General features: G+C 51.3%; 1 protein-coding gene across 8 annotated transcripts in view; it reads right to left on the bottom strand.

The window, feature by feature from the left end:
- Positions 1 to 18,065, bottom strand: part of CUX1 (cut like homeobox 1) — a 373,714-nt gene that overhangs the window by 67,330 nt on the left and 288,319 nt on the right. For 4 of the 8 annotated variants that reach the window (XM_055339489.1, XM_055339490.1, XM_055339487.1 and 1 more), the window contains exons 12-17: positions 10,551 to 10,609; positions 7,155 to 7,203; positions 6,249 to 6,345; positions 4,593 to 5,261; positions 3,407 to 3,472; positions 1,976 to 2,077 (exon numbers count right to left, since the gene is read on the bottom strand). In XM_055339489.1, the coding sequence (XP_055195464.1) occupies positions 1,976 to 2,077; positions 3,407 to 3,472; positions 4,593 to 5,261; positions 6,249 to 6,345; positions 7,155 to 7,203; positions 10,551 to 10,609 (1,042 nt within the window). The remainder of the gene's footprint in view (positions 1 to 1,975; positions 2,078 to 3,406; positions 3,473 to 4,592; positions 5,262 to 6,248; positions 6,346 to 7,154; positions 7,204 to 10,550; positions 10,610 to 18,065) is intronic. The other 4 variants (XM_055339493.1, XM_055339492.1, XM_055339491.1 and 1 more) reach the window with 2 other exon arrangements.

The following is an 18,065-nucleotide window of genomic DNA, read 5'->3' as shown; positions in this document are numbered from 1 at the left end:
TGCACTAAATTACCAAATTGTAGTGGTTTTGTCAAACTTTAGAGACATAATTTCTATCACTGGTTGCAGCACAAGACCAGAGTCTCTAGTGATGAGTAGCTGTGTTTGGGTTGGCTCACATTTATTTTCCTCTGGGCAAGTGATGGAGGTGTGGCCAGCAATAGTGAGCCCCATGATGCAGGTTGTGGGGGGGATAGATAGCAGGGAGGCCCTGGCCCAAGAACCCAGAGCTGTGACCTTGGGGGAGGTCATAGGGCATGGCTGGGCCTCAAGATTTCTGTCTGTAAGTTTGGGATGGGTGATGGGCTAGATCAAGGACTCTTAACGAGGGCTGTGCCCCAGAATCATCCACTGGGCTTGTTAAAATGCACACGCCCAGGCCACTGCCCTGGAGTGTCTGCCTGAGTAGCACGTGTAGTCACACCGAATCTTTGACCATCTCCCAGGCGACTGTGGAGCAGGGCCCTGGCTGAGGACGACTCGGCTGAACGATCCTGCAGGTGGCTGCAGCTCCTAGATACCCTCATATCTACGGGGAGGGAATCACATAAGTCGGCCCTTTATCCACTTTAAATAAGGCCCAAAAATGCTTCAAACAATAGGGACAACCTTTTAGGCCTCTCAAGGACTTGATTTCACTGGCTGATAGGAGGCCCTCCTTCTCTGACTCACAACATCCCTACAGCGCTCTCAGGGTGCAGACCACTGCTCTGCAGGAGAAACTGCACAAACCTCCAACCTTCCTGCTCTTGATTCAGGGCTGTTTCCCACCCCGTCAGGGTGCCTGGCTAAGCTTCTTAGTTGTTCAGCCACGCAGAGGAGGGGCCAGTTTCAATGTCAATTCTGGTCTTGAGGGTAGGAACTACCCCAAATGGAAGGTCCCCCCAGTGTCAGGTCTGAGGCCTCACAGGACAGTCTCCCACCCACCGCTCCAGGATCCCTATTAAAGAGGCAGAGGAGATGGCAGAGGGGGAGGTGCCGGGACAGGAGCTGAGAGACCAAGGTTTTCACCCAGGCCCAACTTTTAAGTAAGTTTGAGCACACTATTCTCACTTGGAGTCTGAGTTTAATGATCAGGAGTAAGATAACAATATCTATCTTTCATGGCAGTGGTGAAGACCCAGTTTGAAAAGGGCAGAGGAGGTAAAAAACGCCAAGCCCAGGCCTGGTTCCCAGAAGGGAGCTTCCAGGTCACCACTGAGTGAGTCATGTGGGAGTGGGGTGGCCTAGGGAGAGAGGGCCTAGTGACTGGGGAAGTGACCAGGTGGCAGCCCACAGCCAGGCTTGGTGGAAGTCCTGTGACCTAGGTCCAGGTGGAGCAGCTCTGCAGAACAGGGGCTTCACGGGTACAGGGCAGGCATGCATACATATGGCGAACCCCAGAGCAAGGGACCTCGGGCACCCAGTCTCCTGTCTGGCAGAAGGGCTGAGCTGAATCTACGGTCAGTGTGCTGCACAGTCAAACTCAACCAGAGAAGCTGAAGCGTGAGAGCTCTCTCCTATTAGACAAGGCAGCTCTTGAGGGGCTCTGAGAGGCCCATTCCTGAGGCCTACAGACTACAGAGTTGGAAACCTATCCACAACTTCCTGCTCCTCCCTAGCAACATTCATTCTGCTTAGGAGCTTAGGATTTATTTTTCATCCATTCTTTTCCAGGGTTTTGTCAAGTATATATCCAAACAACAAAGCCTATATGGCACTGGAGAAAGGAAATCTGCTACAAACCACTTGTTCATGTAAGTCAAGGAGAGACTAGGCTGGGGAGTGGTACGTTCTCAAGTCCATGCTAGGACGGGACATTCTAAAAAGACTGGTAACTATCACGCAGACCAGCTGCCCTCTGCACTTGCCTACATGCTTGAAAACTCACATTCTATTGTGTGTGTTTTAAAGTTAATTACTGCTAACCAGAACACTCAGGACAATTCTTCTAATTAAGCCTGGAAGCCAGTGGTCAAAGAAGTGTATTCCGTACCAGTTTTCTGGACCTGCAGCTCCCTTTTGGCTTGTTCCAGGATGGACTTGATTGCTTCGTCGGATCCGGTCTCGGAGGCTCGGATCCGGGTTGTGATGTTACCTGCAGGGAGAAGCAACACCAATGACATCAAACCCACACGTGTAACAACAACACAACAACAACAATAACAAATCAGTGCTGCACGAAGATGTCACTCTGATCAAAAGCTCCCGAGTCGAGGCTGGTGATGGTTAAGGAGGCAGGCGTGGCCTCCCGTTGACCCGGACCTGCTGTGCGTGCAACTTCACAGCAGGTACCGTGGCCCCCGTGCAGGAAGGGCTTCCTGCGGAATCTACTTGGTGGTCAGTGTCATCTGGCCAGCGGGACAAGCTCTCATCCCTAACTGGATGGCACCCGTGGCTCGGGCCCAGGGAGAGCAGATCACCTACTCCAGTACAAAAACAGATGAAGGCCTAAAAAATAGGCAGGGGTGCTTGAGAGTCATTTAAAAGCAATCCGACAATTGCTTTGGCCTGGGACTAGGCTCAAGGCTCTGCACGTCTGTTTAACACTGGTATCTCCAAAAGAGCAAAGATGGGAAAAACAGGTGAAGGGTTGAGGCTGATTACCTATCCATCATGGGCACATACAAGGTGAAGAGGATGAAGGCTTCCCATTTTGGCTCTCTGATCACATGCTGTCTTTCCCAAATTTAGGAATGAGGCGGCAAACAGCTTGCAGAGCACCCCCCAGGACAGTCGTTTTGGTCACAGGGGTGATGCTCTGCGATGTAGCCATGTGCACAGACGCATTGAAGCTACTGTGGCCCGGGGGGGCTGGCCCAGGCTCTTTCTGGAAGCCTTCCATGTATCACAGTTTAATTCTTGGCTATCTTACTAAGTGTGCACCGCCACACCAAACCATTGCAAAACAAGCAGACCGAGGGGGTGAAGCCCCTTTAAAGACGCAGCACCAACAAGCGCAGCTGGGGCTGGCTTGCCAGGGCCCAGAGGAGAACCGATTACATTTGGAATTTGTTGAAATTTCTCCACTCCATGGCACCTTTAATGCAGCTCAGAGTTACAAGGAACTACAAGGAAGCAGCAGTATGTCATTTGACTGAGCCACCTGATTTTTCTCAGGGCAACAATTGGGGGTGGGGCAGGGTGTGTGTTTTGAACCTGAAGGGGGTTGGGATGGCACTTGGGGACCGAGTCTTAGTGGTGTTTCCTCTCCTGGCCTCTCCACACCCAGTAGAGCACGGGCAGTTTGGGAGGAAGGCACTGCGAGGACTTGAGCCCATAGCTTTGTTTTATACTCACTAGCTGTTTTTCCATCAGGTTCCAGGCCAGAATCACACTGCACAGTTTTAACCCAAATGCACAGCTAAGGACATGCTGCTTCCTAGATTTTACTAACTGCAAAGAAAAACACCTGCCTGCAACATACCTTCGGACCCATTTCTTCGTTTCGGTACTTCCTGAAATAGTCTGTTCAGGCTCTGGCCTGGATTCTCTGTTGAAAAACAAGTGTGGTAAGAACAAAACAATCAGGGGATGGTGGTGTTGACGATATGGGCTGTGTGACATGAAATCTGAGCCGCCTGTCACTACAGAAAGGGCTCAAGGCTTCCTGTGCAACTTGGGAGTTACTAGAAACTTCTGAAAGGCCCTTCCCCGGCCAGCCGGCCTGCAGAGGCTGTGGCTCTGCTGCAGAAGATCAGACAGACCTTAGGAGTGGTTCACAGCACCAATGCCATGAGGGTCAAATGGAGGGAGCACCGCCTGCTGCCAAGCGCATCACCCACCAGCCCCCGGAACAAAAACTCACATTAATCACCCAGAGACAGTCCATTTCAGTTAACATTGCCATAGAAAGCTCGAAGTGCTTTGTGCAAATCGACGCCGTTTGAAACGTCTCCCTTCTCTGTCGTGTTTCAAATGTGTCTGATAAGATTACCCCTCTCTACCACTGCTGGTTTATTAGCAGAACGATCCCGTCGTTCAAGAGGGAAGGGATTCTTTCAGTCAGGGATGCGAATAACGTTTCATCTTTTTTGTGGAGGGAGGGGTAGGAAGGGTGCTTTGTAAAACATCCATGTATTGCAAGGCAGGCATGTTTTGCTCACTGCGCTACGCAAACCGCTAGTGGAAGGTAACGCCGGGAGGGAAGCTGGCCCACAGGACATGCTCCCTTGTGTGCGTGGGGCAGAGGAGAGGACACGTGGCTGATACTCTCTCCTTGTGGAACCAGCTCGGACCCCGGCTGGTGCTGCTGCTCTAGGGCTGGACGCTACTCGGGGGCTCCTCCCATGTGAGGCCGCACCCACTGCCAATAGGACCAGCAGACAAAACACATTGTATGGGGCATAATCCCATCCGATTCGATATGTGGAACTGAAGTTCTGAGTCTACTACATGAGAGGTGCTGAGCGAGTGTCAGAGGCCAGACCCCCCAAAATCTATAGGCTCTGGCTCACGCCGGCCGACCCCTGGACCCTGGAGATGGTAGAACTGAAAAGAACTTTACCTGATATGATGTACAAATGTTTCATCACGCGCGTGCACGTGCACACACACTCACACACAACCCTGAAGGGCTCACACACTAGCGCCAGCTCATGAAAGCCTCTCACCTCTTTGTCTGCCTTGGATGCTGCGAAGAGCCAAGATGTTTTGCTCATCCGAGAGGAACTGCTTCATCTTGTGAAAGGGCTCCTTGCCGCGAACGGTCAGTTTATTCCATGGCTTGGGCCGGGCCAGAATCTCGCTCACAGACCCTTGAGACAGTCCCAAGACATAATGTCCGAAAATGCGCTGTCCAATATTGTGCTTGATCAACTGTTCCTTCACCTGCCGGGCGATTTCCGCTGTGTCTATCTCCTCGCCCTCGGAGACGCTCCCAGCACTTTCTGACTGGCTGGGAGATGGGGCCATGCCATTTACATCTGGGCTCTGTTGTAATGGACTTTGGGAAGATATGGAGTTTGTGCTGTATGGACCTGTTGAAAAAATCATGCTTGTGCTTCCTGCTTCCTGCATGGCCTTGGAGTAGAAGGACTGCATTAGCTGTCGTTGGAGGAGAGAGTTTAGTGCAAATTTTCCCGTAGAAGCCAGGGGTAGGCTGGGGCTTGCCAGGGATGAGCTGAAAAAGTCTTGCGTTAACCCCGCTGGTGAGAACTGGTGTGTACCATTAGTATTGGAAGCCTGCTCCCCCGTGTTGCGGGATAATTGAGGAGGGGAAGCCGGCAAAGGTCCAGGACGCCGACTCTCAGGCTGGTCTTTCCCTTTTCTCCTGGCTGACCCTACAAGGAAGGGCAAACATAATGCATTATGGGGGATTCAAAAGGGAAAAAAAACCAAGACCAAAATGCCAAGTTTGCCCCACTAAAGGGAAAAAAAAAGTGCCGATTTTCCAAGGGCCAATGAGGTGTGTTGGTTTGTTTTTCAATTGAATTTTTAAATTAGCCAAACGAGGCCCCCCGAAACAAGCAACATGCATTTCATGTTTGCACCTTTCTTGTACGTTGCAGCCTGGAGAGTCCCCTCGACACAGATTCAAACCCCTACGGTGGCAAGAAGCCGGTACCACACACAGTAAAGAGTCGACAGGTCGCGGGGCCTCGTATCGGGCCTCTAGCATTCGAGCTATTACCAGAAGGGCCCCGCCTGAGGAGCAGCAAACACTGACATTTTGGGACCAATGGGTTCTCTCACACCACTTGCTCTGAGGCGAACGCACCGCACCAAGTCCACTCGATCGAAGGCACGCACATTTTTAAGAATGAAATATATTCGGAGCCCGAGACACTGTTAAACGGTTTACCAGCTGCCAAAACCAGAAGCAGTCAGTGACGCCACCATTTTGGGATGAGCAAAGAAAGGCTAAGGATGGGATGCACTCCCAAGGAAAACCTGACAAAGGAAGAAAAGCTCCACTGAGGCTGGGAGCAGCCCCGGAAATGCCACAAGACAGAGGCCGCACGACTGGGAACAGACCAGAGAGGCCATCATCCTCCGAGTGTCCCTCCTGGCCTCTCCTGCCAACACCGGCCCTAATCACCTCCGCAGGTGCTCTGCGGCCACGCGCCTCGGCTGGAGCATCTTTAAGTGGGGCAGGGGGAGGGGAGGAGCCGTGAGGAGGACCAGGAGGAGATCAAGCGCTCGTTAGTCAAAGCTGTCAACCACCGCTGTTGTTCCCGTCATGCATTGGCCCAAACTCACGGTTCATCTTCCTCTTCCTCGACCCCCGGAAGGGACCGAGCACAGCACTCGAGACTCTGTCAACCTACCGCTCAGGTCGCTGTTGGAGATGCGCAGCGCAGCATTCTCGGACTGCAGCGAGCGGTTCTTCTCCAGCAGAAGCACCTCCAGGGGCTTGGATGCGTCCTAGATGGGGCAGAGCAGGGCTCACTGAAGGCCACCCTTGCACTCGCCCAGGGCCATCCGACCCTGCACCCCCTGCTCTGATGGCTTACGTACACCCCACTGACTCCGAGGCCTTCCCCTGAAGATGCTCACACTACACGGGGAAAGCATTTAAGTTCCTTTCCAAAAGAACGCACCCCCGTCAAAGTCATTCTTCCTTTCCACCTGTGTGGCTTCTAGATAACTCATTATTCTCCATTCCTTGCCTTGGAGTCTAGACCTGCGCCTCACCTGACATTAGGACTGGCTGCCGGGCCATGAGCCTGTCCGAAGGGCACCGCAGAGGGGAACCGTTCCTTGGTGCCAACCACAGAGTCGGCTGCGGTCTGGGCATCAGGAGCGGGATTCCACTTGATGCCGTGAATTCTACCTGGCTGCTAGGTTACTGGGTGGCTATGGTCCTTTTAACCCTTCTTTTCCACATGAGGCAGCCGATAAAAAAAAAAGTTCCTAAGCCAGTCCATTTGGAGCTGGCCTCTGACAATCTCAAAGTGGCCTTTGCTACACTCTCGATGCCCACCCAGGTGAGATCCCCACATCCCCAGGAACTGAACTACCCACTACCCATTTGGAAAACACTTTTCTCTTCTGGCCTCTTCTTCATTAGAAATAATGTGCTTGAACTTGCTTAAAGTTTGTGGGGAAATGACTTGCCAGCTACAGGCGGGAGGTTTCATAGAAACTTCGGGAACGTGAGGCTTGCCCGGGGATGGAGAGTGATCACGGCGAGCTGACCCACACTCGCGCTGCAAACAAATGAGAGCGCATACCTGTGTCCCAGTGCCCTCGGAGGGTGCAAACTCCATGGATTTCAGAATGCTGTGAAGAGTAAGACAGAGCGGTCATCCCCCACCCCTACCTTTGATAACCACCATGCTAACGAGCACTAACATCACACTTTCCTGCACTCCAGGAACCGAGCAACTGACAGTTTTAACAACCTCCCTGGCAGCATTATAATCTGATAGTGTCTCTAGAATAACTATTCAACTAGCAGTTGGCCAGCAAAAGTTTCTTGCCCAGCATGTAAATCATTCCATATGGAATCACACCAGGGCTGTTCAGAGTATAATTTTAAAGTTGAACACAGACGTAACATTGTTGCAAGTGGAATGTATTTGTCAGGCTTACAGGGAATGAAAAAGTTGTAAGGAGGCAGCCAGAGAGAGAAACCTCATTCCTCCCACCTGCCCGGGGGCCAGGCGCTCACTTGGTGCCTGGCACGTGGGGACCTGGGAAAATAGGCAAAAAGCGAGGTTCCCAAATTGGATGGCTCAAAGGCTGGCCCCGGACTGGCTCTGCAGCCCCAGGTGGTGCGGGGGAGCAGGACTCTTTCTCCTTTGTTCTCCTTATCGCTGAAATCACCTCGGGCCCAGCCTGTTTCCACAAGTCTGAGAGCTGAGTGAATTCAGGTGCCCGGAACCACTGTTTCCAGCATTCCTTTCAAGGGGACATTCCTTCCTTTCTGTGAGTCTATCTGGGAGAAAAGGACAGTGAGTCCACATGGCCCCAAGAGCTTGGGAAGGTGAGTGAGAGCGGTAGTGGTGCCTGTCACTGGGCCACTAAGTGCTCTCCCAGCGTTCTCGCAGCCATGACCTTGGCCTTCACCCTCTTTTAAGTTCCATGGGAGTGTCATGGAGAGAGCATGGTGTAAAAATGTCCAGGGTTCCCGGAGACCACTCTGCCACAGCCACCACAGTGGTCAGTATGGAGTTGATGGTTTAGTTTATCTGTGGTTCTATCTTCATGGTGGCCCAGGTCATGTAGAGTAACAGAACAGGAATGAAAGAACAGCTGGTGGGCGGGGGGGTGGGGAACACCTCGTAATTTAATTTTATGGTGAGCTATTGAAAATAGTAAGGACTTGAGGCCCCATTGCATCAGCTGGGAGAGAAGGGACGAGCAGTCTGGAACTCGTCTTTTCTTAACGGCCGTCGTATATTGGCAGCTACGTTCTTGTCTGAGATCTTCCTTAGGATCATGTCAAGACTAAAGTAAGCTTATATACCCCAAACACCAGCACTTGTTCATTTATTCACCGGCTTTTTACCAATGACCTACTGGGTGCCTAGCACGTAGAGGATTGGAACTGCTCTGGCCCTTGCCCTTGCAAGCTCCATAGGCTGTTACAGGTAGAGGGCAAAATCCAAATAGCACCCTAAAGGGAACACCTGGTAGGTGCCCTTGGCAGCAGAACTCTCCTCAGGTTGGAGAAGGGGTCCGTTTCAGGAGCAGTCAGTGTCTGAGAAGTGTCTGGAAGGTGTTTTAGAGACTGCAGAGGTCGGCAAGGGGTCTGCGTGTGTGTGTGTGTGGGGGATGGGACAGAAAGTGGGGCGTGTGTCTAGAAGGGCACTTGGATCACTAGAAAGCAAGAGGGCAGGAATGTCTCTTAGCAAAAAAGCCATCCAAGTGGGGCTTTCAGAAGCAGAGCTGGGGCTGGGGGGGGGGGGCTGCGGCATGTAGGTGCAGCAGAAAGGGCCGCTGGGCATGCGGTCACGACCAGCAGGCGGCTGCGTGGGATGGAATGGACCGTAAACGTGTGGCAGGTGGGAAAGGAGCTAAGTGCAGAGGAAGAGCTGGACTGAGCTGCGTGGATGGGAGTGGGCTGGGGGCGAAGGCCTTCCCTCTGACTCAGCACTAGGAGGCCCACATTGTTTTCTTCTGAGTGGGAGGAAGAGAGGAAGGAAGGACAATGGGGACAGGAGAGGCAAAGACAGAAGGTCAGACAGGTGAATAGCATCTGCCCCAAGGCTGGAAGAGGGAAGAGGCTGGAGCTGCATGTAGGCAGGAGCAGGGGGCGTCCAAGAAGGTGCTGCAAGGCTGTCTGCAGCCAGACTGTCCAGGGAGACACAGGCTGGGCCGCTGGGCATGGGCCTGAGAAGCCACCTGCAGGCACCTTTCCATCGAGGCTGGAGGAGGTCATGACGGAGGGAGTGCAATGGGCTCTGGCGGTGGGAAGGTCGAAGAGGCCTTCCAGTGGGCTTTTATAGCAAACCCGAGGGGATGGAATTGAGAATACAAAGAACAGCATGGCGAGTGGGTGTAGGCTTATTTTAAAAGGAGGAATTAAAAGTGTCAGGAAGAGAGAGGGGCTGATGGGATAGCAGGGGAGTAGAAAGGGATCTGGTAGGGGCTGGTGGGGGGAGGGTCAGTCTGGAGAGATGGGAGGGAGACGTTAAGACCACAGCAGGGATTCTGAGGCCAAAGGGGTGTCTGCGGAGGGTTTGGGACCCAACGAGGGGAAGCAGAAGGACCCCCTGCTCCCACAGTGGCAGAGAACTCAGGCCTGCAGGGCCCGGTGACTGTACTGTCTGCAGTGTTTTGACAGCCCAGCTGTAGAGGCAGGGTTGCCTGGGGACAGACTCTGAAGTAAGACTGGGGGCTCAGCAGGGCCCTGTTGGAGGGGGCCGCCCATGAGCTCCAGGAGGGCCAGGGCAGCCTGGGAGGCCGAGTGTGGGGAGGGGACTTCTACTTGAGAATGTGAACATTAGCACTGGAGGGGTGATAGGCCTTCAGCTATTGCCTCCTGGATGGGACACTGGAAGTTGAGAGAAGAAAGTCCTGGTGTCTGAAGGTGGTTAGAGGGGGTGTGAGGTCATGTGCACTCTTTGAATTGGAAAACACTTCCCTGGGTGGCTCAGTGGTTGAGCGAATGCCTTTGGCTCAGGTCAACATCCCAAGGTCCTGGGATCAAGCTGAGCTCCATGTCAGGCTCCCTGCCTAGGTGGGAGTCTGCTTCTCTTTCTCCCTCTGCCCCTCCCTTCTGCCCTCTTTCTCTCAAATAAATAAAATCTTAAAAAACAAAAACAAAAACCCACACCAAAACAAAACATTTCCCTATTCTGCTCCTGTCTTGGGAACTTAACCACTGGAAAACCGACTCGTATTTCATAATTTCTATTAGGACAACATCTCCCCTGATTCTGTGCACACTGGCATACTTTAAATGCACAGAGTCTTAGAAAAAGTCCAAAGAGCTCAGGCACAGGCCTGAGTGCGCACGCCCACGGCACTGGGCAGCCTGGGACACAGCCTGGTGTTGGAGCAGCTGCCAAGGCCCAGAGCAAGGGCCTGTGGCTGCCCTGTTCCTGGCACAGCATTTCCTTAGCAGAAGTCGCCAACGAGCCCTGGCTTGCAAGTGGCCGTGCAGGTGTCTCCACACTTACTTTAGCTCTTTCTTCACTTCTTCATAATCAGCTTGTCCTTTGAGTTTTTCTTCCAGTTGCTGAAAAGAGGAATTTTATTAGCGGGTGTGCCTGAAACGGGGTGATGGACTTCACTGTGAACCAAATGTTTGTGTCTCCCCACCCCACACTGAAATTCCTGTGTTGCACCCCAAACCCCTGGGGTGAGGGTGTTGGGGGCGACTGGGTCACCAGCGGGGAGCCCCATGAATAAGATTAGTGCCCTTCTAAAAGAGACTCTGTGGAGCAACTTTGCCACGTGTGCGAGGACACAGTGGGTAGGCAGATGGTCATCTGTGAGTCAGAAAGTGAGCCTTCACCAGACACAGAATTTGCCACTGCCCTGATGTTGGACTTTCCAGCATCCAGAACTGTGAGAAATACATTTTTTAAATTTAAACCGCCCAGTTCATGATGTCCTGTTAGGGCAGCATGTAGGGACTAGGACAGCCTTCACTGAACAGTCCCTATAAAACATCCAGCTGTCCCTGAGAGAGAACGTAAACATGTGGAAGTGAATGATGACAATGTGCAGGGTCGCTTTTTGGCCTTCACATTTCTGGTCTGGCGCAAGTGTGTGTGAGTGGGTGCAGGTGAGTGTGAATGTGTGCCCACATGCACACACACAAAGTAATACAAGGTGTAACATGAAAACTTAACTGAAGTAGAACAAAGCTTTACAAAAGTGGAAAACGACGAGAAAATAGCCATTTTGTATGAAATACCATGAAATGGCAAACAGAATGGAGAGAAGTTCTCCGCACTTAAAATCAGCGTGTGGCTTTTCACGAAATATGTTAGGCTAGCTGACATATACAGTCGGTTTTCAACACCTCTGGTGGGACCCTGCTAACAAGAGGTACAAGCCCTTTGTCGCTGAGTGTTGGCATCAGATAGGCATCAGGGAAAAACCATTTGCACCTCCGGATCTGCCCTCCCCACCCCCGCAGATGTGGGCACTTAGGAGCACAGGCCTGCTGAGCAGGGTGGTCTTTCTGTCAGAGTCCTGTGGAGGGCCCTTGCAGGGCACCTGGCCAACAGGGCCAAGGTCGGGCACAGCTGACTCCCTGACCCTTGAATGTGCTTCAGAGGGAGGAGATGACACGCACCCCAGCTCTGATGATGCTCTGATATGCTCCCTGAGTCTGTGAGCTCATGAGGCACTCATGTGGCTGGTTTGTGCAGAGCCCTGTAGGCCTTTCTAGCTAGGCAGCACCTTTGGCTTTGGGTGGTCAGCAGCGGATGCTCCCTTCTACAAAGGTGTCTGGATTAGTTTGCTTTCAACCTCCTGGAAAGGGGAAGGGACTAAGGCAACACAACATAGAACACAAAGATCCAACTCTGGCGAGGGATGGCTGATAATTTAGCATGTTTCCAGGTCTGGGGTGAACAAATTCCACGTACTGAATCCACAGCACTCCCAGTTGCCTTTTTAGGTTCTGCTTGGCCAGCCAGGACTATGGCCACAGCTTAAGGCCAGCTGAGAATATTCTAGAGTTTGGGGAGGAGATGCCCATTTGGCCCATCAGGCCTGATGCTCACCTGAATCTCGACCTGCCCACTGTTAAAAGAATTCAGGTGTTCTATAAACTCAACTCATTTAGCTCACCTTTTCCCTTCCCCTTTGCTAGCAGTTTCTTGTGTGTATTTCCATCACGTAAAAGTGCTTTGCCCTAGTTCCTTTTTATGACTTCTTGCCAACTTTATGTATTATGATGGTTTCTCATCATAATCAAACAGGGGGTCACATGCACTCTTTTTCCAACAAAAGATTCCCCGAAGGTGCTCTTGAAGAAGTGATTATTTCATGCTCCCTATAGTCGAAGGACAGGAAGCCCTCACCAACAAAACATTATGGGGTACTGCTGGGATGCAGAGCACCTTTCACTGACGCCAGATCTGGAACACATAGAACACTCGGTCGTGTTCAGGGAACATGAGAGAGACAGGCAGAAGGGCAGCAGCGGGAGGGCAAAATCCAGAGCACTACAGAAGCCAGCAGGTAACCAGTCTAGAATCGGTTCCGTCACTTATGAGTGGGACACCTTGGGGCATGATAATGTATTTCATCTGTGAAACACGCAAAGGCAGCAATGACCTCAGAGTTCAGGGAGGGAGCACCAGCCAGGTCCTGATACAGATGTGGCACCACGGGGCCTTTGATGTGGGGCTATCATCACTGCCAAGTCTTCCAGGGAGCACAGCTTTGCAGATCCACGATGGGCCCTAATCAGAAAGTTTTAGGACTGGAATGTAACTTGGTCGGATGCAACAGTTTTCTCGGAGGACTGACTCGTCCGCTGAAATTTCTGCCGCATACCTTGGGGCAGCTTAATTAAGAACCCCCAAGACCACCTCCATAAACCTCTGACGTTCTCTTCTTTGGGCAGACAGTGGGATGCAGGTCTGGCAGGGCTGCTGACAAAGCCTGTCCTGACCCGAGAGCAGCACTGTGAGCCATCCTCACCAATCTCTCTGGGGAGTGTGACATGTTGGAGCCATGTGCTGTCCTCTGCTTGGGTCTTTGACCAAAAACTCCTTGCTGGGTGCCTGAGAAATCTAGTTTCAAAAACTCTCAATCTGGAAAGGGTAACAAGTGCTCTGTCTGTTGTCCTCTGTGGAGAAAGTCTCCTCCCAGATTTCACTAGTGCTCCCTGGCTGGGCCAGATTCTGTGCTGGGTTCTACACCCGAAACGCTAGCTCACTTAACTGCTGCACCACCTCTGCAGGGTGGCTGTGTGCCCATAGAAAGAAAACAAATCACTGAGCTCTACAATCAGGTAGGGCGGAGGCTGCCCCCACCCACACCTCCTCCTGCAGTTCCAGCTTGTGTGCTGAGAGGCCAAGCCAGGTGCTCGCTGGAGGCCTGGGCTCCGGAGCCCGACAGATCCAGGCCAAAGTCTGGCTCTGCCACTTAATTGTGGGGTGACCTTGAACCAGACACTGAACTCATTCAAGCTTCAGTTTCTTCAGCTATAAAACGAGGATAATGGCACCCACAGTACAGTGCTTTGGTGAGGTCTGGATGGAATAATGCTCGCTAAGTGTGTGGTACACAGCAAAGCACTCCGGAGACAGTGGGTGGTTACTGTTACTGGTGTTATTATGACTTTATCCCCGGTGGGTGGTATCAAATAGGACTATGATTTTGGAAGGGGCTCTCTGGTTCTGAATCCAGGGGCTCTGTTTATGAAGTTCTCTACTTTGTAACAGGCTTAAGCCTGTTGGGCCTCATGCTCCTCATCCTGACAATGGGGTAAGAAAATGGGTTCTCAAAAGTCAGCGGTAAGGACATGCTGGATATACATATGCAGGCTGCCAGTGCCCTTCCAGCAGGACCATCGTATGATGTAGGTCACATCCATTTAGTAATGCAGAACACACATGTGGTCTTGGGAACTCAACAGGCGCTCATCAAATGGATCTTGAATTGCTACAAGAATTATCCACATGAAGTTCTTAAAATGCTCTAGGGCTACCAACTCAAGGGACGCCTGGCAGGAAGACTGATGCGGAGACTCTTGGGAAGGCCCTTCTTCTGGGTGGCACGGCAGGGAGCCAGGGTCAGGGCAGTAATACGTCTTTCCTACCAAATAGGTGTTGGGCTGGTGAAGTGACCCAGATGCCTTGTGCAGACGCCTCTATCTTTCCCTCCAGATGGTCAGAGCCAGGCTCTCAGCAGAGTTTTGTGAAGGCCGACACCTCAGGCTAGGGGCAGCAGCATGTAGCCCCTTGTCTTCACGGGGACTCCCTAGGCTGAGAGGCCACAGGACACGAATGTGCAAGTGTGACTGGGCTCCCTGGTCCAGGGCAGAGGGTCTGAAGCCCAGCCCTCAGGATGACGTGCCATCTCTGAGGTCCTGGCTTAGGTCCATGCACCTCCCTTCACCTGGATGGGGAATTTGTTTCGTCTCTACCGTTCCTTGCTGAGAGGTAGCAGGCATGTACATTTAGGATCTACTGATGCTGGGTATGTGTTGGGGGGTGGGGGGAGTCCAGGGGGCCCAGGTGGTCCTGTGCACACATGGCCAGACGGACAAGGCCAAAATCATGGCAGGGGAGTGATAGTTATACTGGAGGGCTCGCTGCAGGCTGCAGAAGTGTGGCCTCAGACTGTGAAGGTAGAACCCTGGGATGGCAACCCTATCACAAGTCACTTCCAATTTCCCTGAGCTAGAATCCAGGTATGACCCAGACAGCCCACTCCTTCTCATGGAATGGTGCCATCCCAGGCCAGGAGGTCCAGGCTCAACGCTCAGGCCACCTGCATTGCCCACCATGGTCAAGTAGGTGTGCCACAAGCTGGGGGGACTGCCTGTAGGTGAAACACCCGGACCCATCACCCAGGGGACCAGGGGCATGTATGCCTTTCCAAGAGGGCTCATCATAGATTCCCACAAGTAATCAGCTCAGGAAAGCACTTCTAGTAATGCGCCCTGGTTTACAGCCACTCTGGAGGAGCCCACTTGTCTCCTGCTCCTATATTCATTCTCATGTGGACCTCGAGGCCACTAGCTCAGAGCCCCCCAGTTTCTCTGACATCGATCCCAGTGCGCTCTGCTCCGGGGCCTCACCCCTGTGGCCTGGCACATTGCCTCTGCTTCCTGTGCTAAGGGCCACCTTTGCCCTCCTCCTCCTCCCTGTGGAAGCCTCACCCCTTCCTCCTCCCGAATCTGTGCTCACACTGCCTTCCAGACCTGGCCAGGGCAAGGCTGGGGGAGGCCTAGCCCCGGGATCTCTGCTACTGAGATTTTTGATGTTTGGGCTTGCTTGTGCCTCCCAGGGTAAAAGTCTCCCCTGCTAGCAGGCAGGCATGGTGGAAAGACATGTACCGGCCTCTCCTAAGCACTTCCGTGAGATCATGATCATCATTGTGGCTGCTCGTGTGGTGAGCCTGAGATGTTGGTAAGATGCTCATGGACACAGGACTGAGGGTAGCCCCAAGGTAGAGTAAACTCACTGCTGGGCAAGGGAATCTATGTGCCAGAGTGCCAGCATCCAGAATCTGAGATACTGAGTGAATCTAGAGAAGCAGTTATTAACTGTTTTTCCCCTGGCCCAACCCTCTGAGGGACACAGTGTGCTCTGTGGTGGCTCAACAGGACCCATCAAAACTGCAGGAGATTGGGGGTAGGGGGAGACAGAGAGTGGGGGAGGCATGTGGTTTGGAGATAGCCCCCTGGGTGATTCAAATACACCTGCTCCCTCTCCCCCCATCCCATGGCAAGTACTCATCTTTAGAAAATACAATTTCTCCTGATGGGAGACTGGCATTCTTTTAGCTAGCCTTTCTTATAAATACCCATTTTAAATTGAAGCTATTGGTAGCGTGATTTTCTGTGCTTTAGCAAGTAAAATGCAGGTGACTGCCTAATTATACTGCCTCTGTACTAAAGTGCTCCAACAGAAGACCAGAGAATAGAGTTATCAAAAATAGCAGTCTTGTAATGGCAGTTGGGTTATTTCATTAATTACAAATACAGAATTATCCTGTACAAGTGGCAATGTGCTTCAGTACTTGTCAGATTTGGCAGGAAGAAACATCTCCCACTTCTGAGTCTGTTTCCATGTTTATTTAAAGGTTAGAGGGTGCACCATTGTATATGGATAGTGATGTGTTTAGGGTGAACTTGGCTCAAGAAAGTAAAAAACGAGGAAAAAGAAATGGTGGACATCCAATTATCAATTAATCCTCATGGAATTACCAATCGATTGTCTACGTGATGAGAGGAAACAGTAGTTGCAAGGGACGGAGACTTTTGAGGTGCTGGGGAAAGTAAACCAATGGGTTCCCAAATATATTTCATTTCAGGATATGCCACCGAGAAAATCCCAATAAGGTCAAGAGTAAAGACTCTGCCGTATGAGATCAAGCCCCTGTCTCCTCAGTGACTGTCACCAAGCACGTTAGCATTTGTCTCAAAGGCCATTGTCAACATTCAGGGCAAAACTACCCCCAGTGCCAAGAAGGGGAGCTGGACTGGAAGCCACAGCATCCTCAGATGTGATCCCAATTCAAGCCTTGCACGGTGCATCCCAGAGCCCCCAGGGCTGAACAATATGGTCCAAGAAGGAAAAGACTGGGAGGCTGGGGTAGGAGACGGAGGAGCAGGAAAGGTGTCGCTCCTGGCTGCTTCTGAGCAGCCACCATTGCTGGGTCAGAGACCCCACCCCCCACCGCAAAAGCAGCAGGTTGCCAATTTGACAGGTCTCATTCATAACGTATTTTCCTAATAATTGTATTGCTGTTTAGATTTGAGACTATAAATTATACACATTAGAAAAAAGAAAGCTCAGGGAAGGTATCTCATTCAATTAACCTTACTCCTTTGGGTGAGGGAGGTAGATGTGCTTGTCTAGGGGAGGCTAATGCCTTTTGTGCACGGGTTTGGTGTTGGGGAGATCTTCGTTCCTGGTGACAAGGGGTTAAGATAATTAGAATCAGAGAAGTCTTGTTACTAGAGGATGTTTTGATTATTAGATCAGATGAAGATAAGGGAGCGATAATTTTGGAAGAAGTATTGCCAAATTGTTTCATTAACTGCACCGTATTAAAGAATTCCCCCAAGATACGGATAAAGAACATTAATTTGTAAAACTCTGTTTCATTTTTTTTTGTGTGTGAAGGCAAACATTAAAACCTTAACTGATTTAGAAGAAATTGCTCTATAATAAAAAATGTAAGGTCTATAGCCTTCTTCTCCTAGTCAAATGCAGGATGTATCTGAGTCATATCCCTTAACTGTAACAAAGCAGAGAAAGGCAAATTAGCTAATAATAATGTCATTGCTGGGGTCAGGAATGGCTGTAACATGAGAAAATTAGATTTAATCTAGAAATAAAAAATGAGCACTGGCACTCACTGGGCAGGTTGATGGGAGAAGAAGAACCAGGGAAGAAATAAATGCCACGGTCGATGACAAATGTGACTGAGTCTCAACCCCTCTCCCCAAAGTCAGCAGGACTGGCTCCACAGAGGGGCCCAGTTTTTCAGTGGATGAAATGCACCCTGAAGAGGCCAGGAAAAATAATTGATTAGGGTATTTGGAAAATTTAGGGTATACAGGAAAATGATGGGTGCTCTGGGTCCGAGAGGTCAGGCCGGCAAGCTGCCGACCTGTTGGAAAGTCAGTTTGAGGTTAGAGACGCGGTCACGCGTTGGGAAGGGAAATCTGTTGTTTTTTTTTTTTTTTTTAAATTGAAACGGACCTAACTACATTCTGGAATTACTTTATAGATGAGAAAGTTTTCCTGACATTTTGACAACTGATCCTCGATGTACTGTATTTAGTCCATGAAGACTGGGCTTGTCCATCATTCCCACACTGCAAACAGATGCTATTGGGTAGCATTGTGCAGGCTGGGAGGTGATGGTGGAGTGGGGAGCTAATGGGGTCCACACCTTCTCTAGCCCTGTCACTAATCAGCAAATAAGATACTTCTGAGGAGGCCCTGACACGCCACAAATTGAGGGTACGAGTATTTTTTTCATAGCAT

This window comes from Nyctereutes procyonoides, unplaced genomic scaffold (assembly GCF_905146905.1).
Source record: "Nyctereutes procyonoides isolate TBG_1078 unplaced genomic scaffold, NYPRO_anot_genome, whole genome shotgun sequence".
Classification (NCBI taxonomy): domain Eukaryota; kingdom Metazoa; phylum Chordata; class Mammalia; order Carnivora; family Canidae; genus Nyctereutes; species Nyctereutes procyonoides.
The sequence above is the reverse complement of the archived record's forward strand: the minus strand, read 5'-3'. Positions and strand labels throughout refer to the sequence as shown.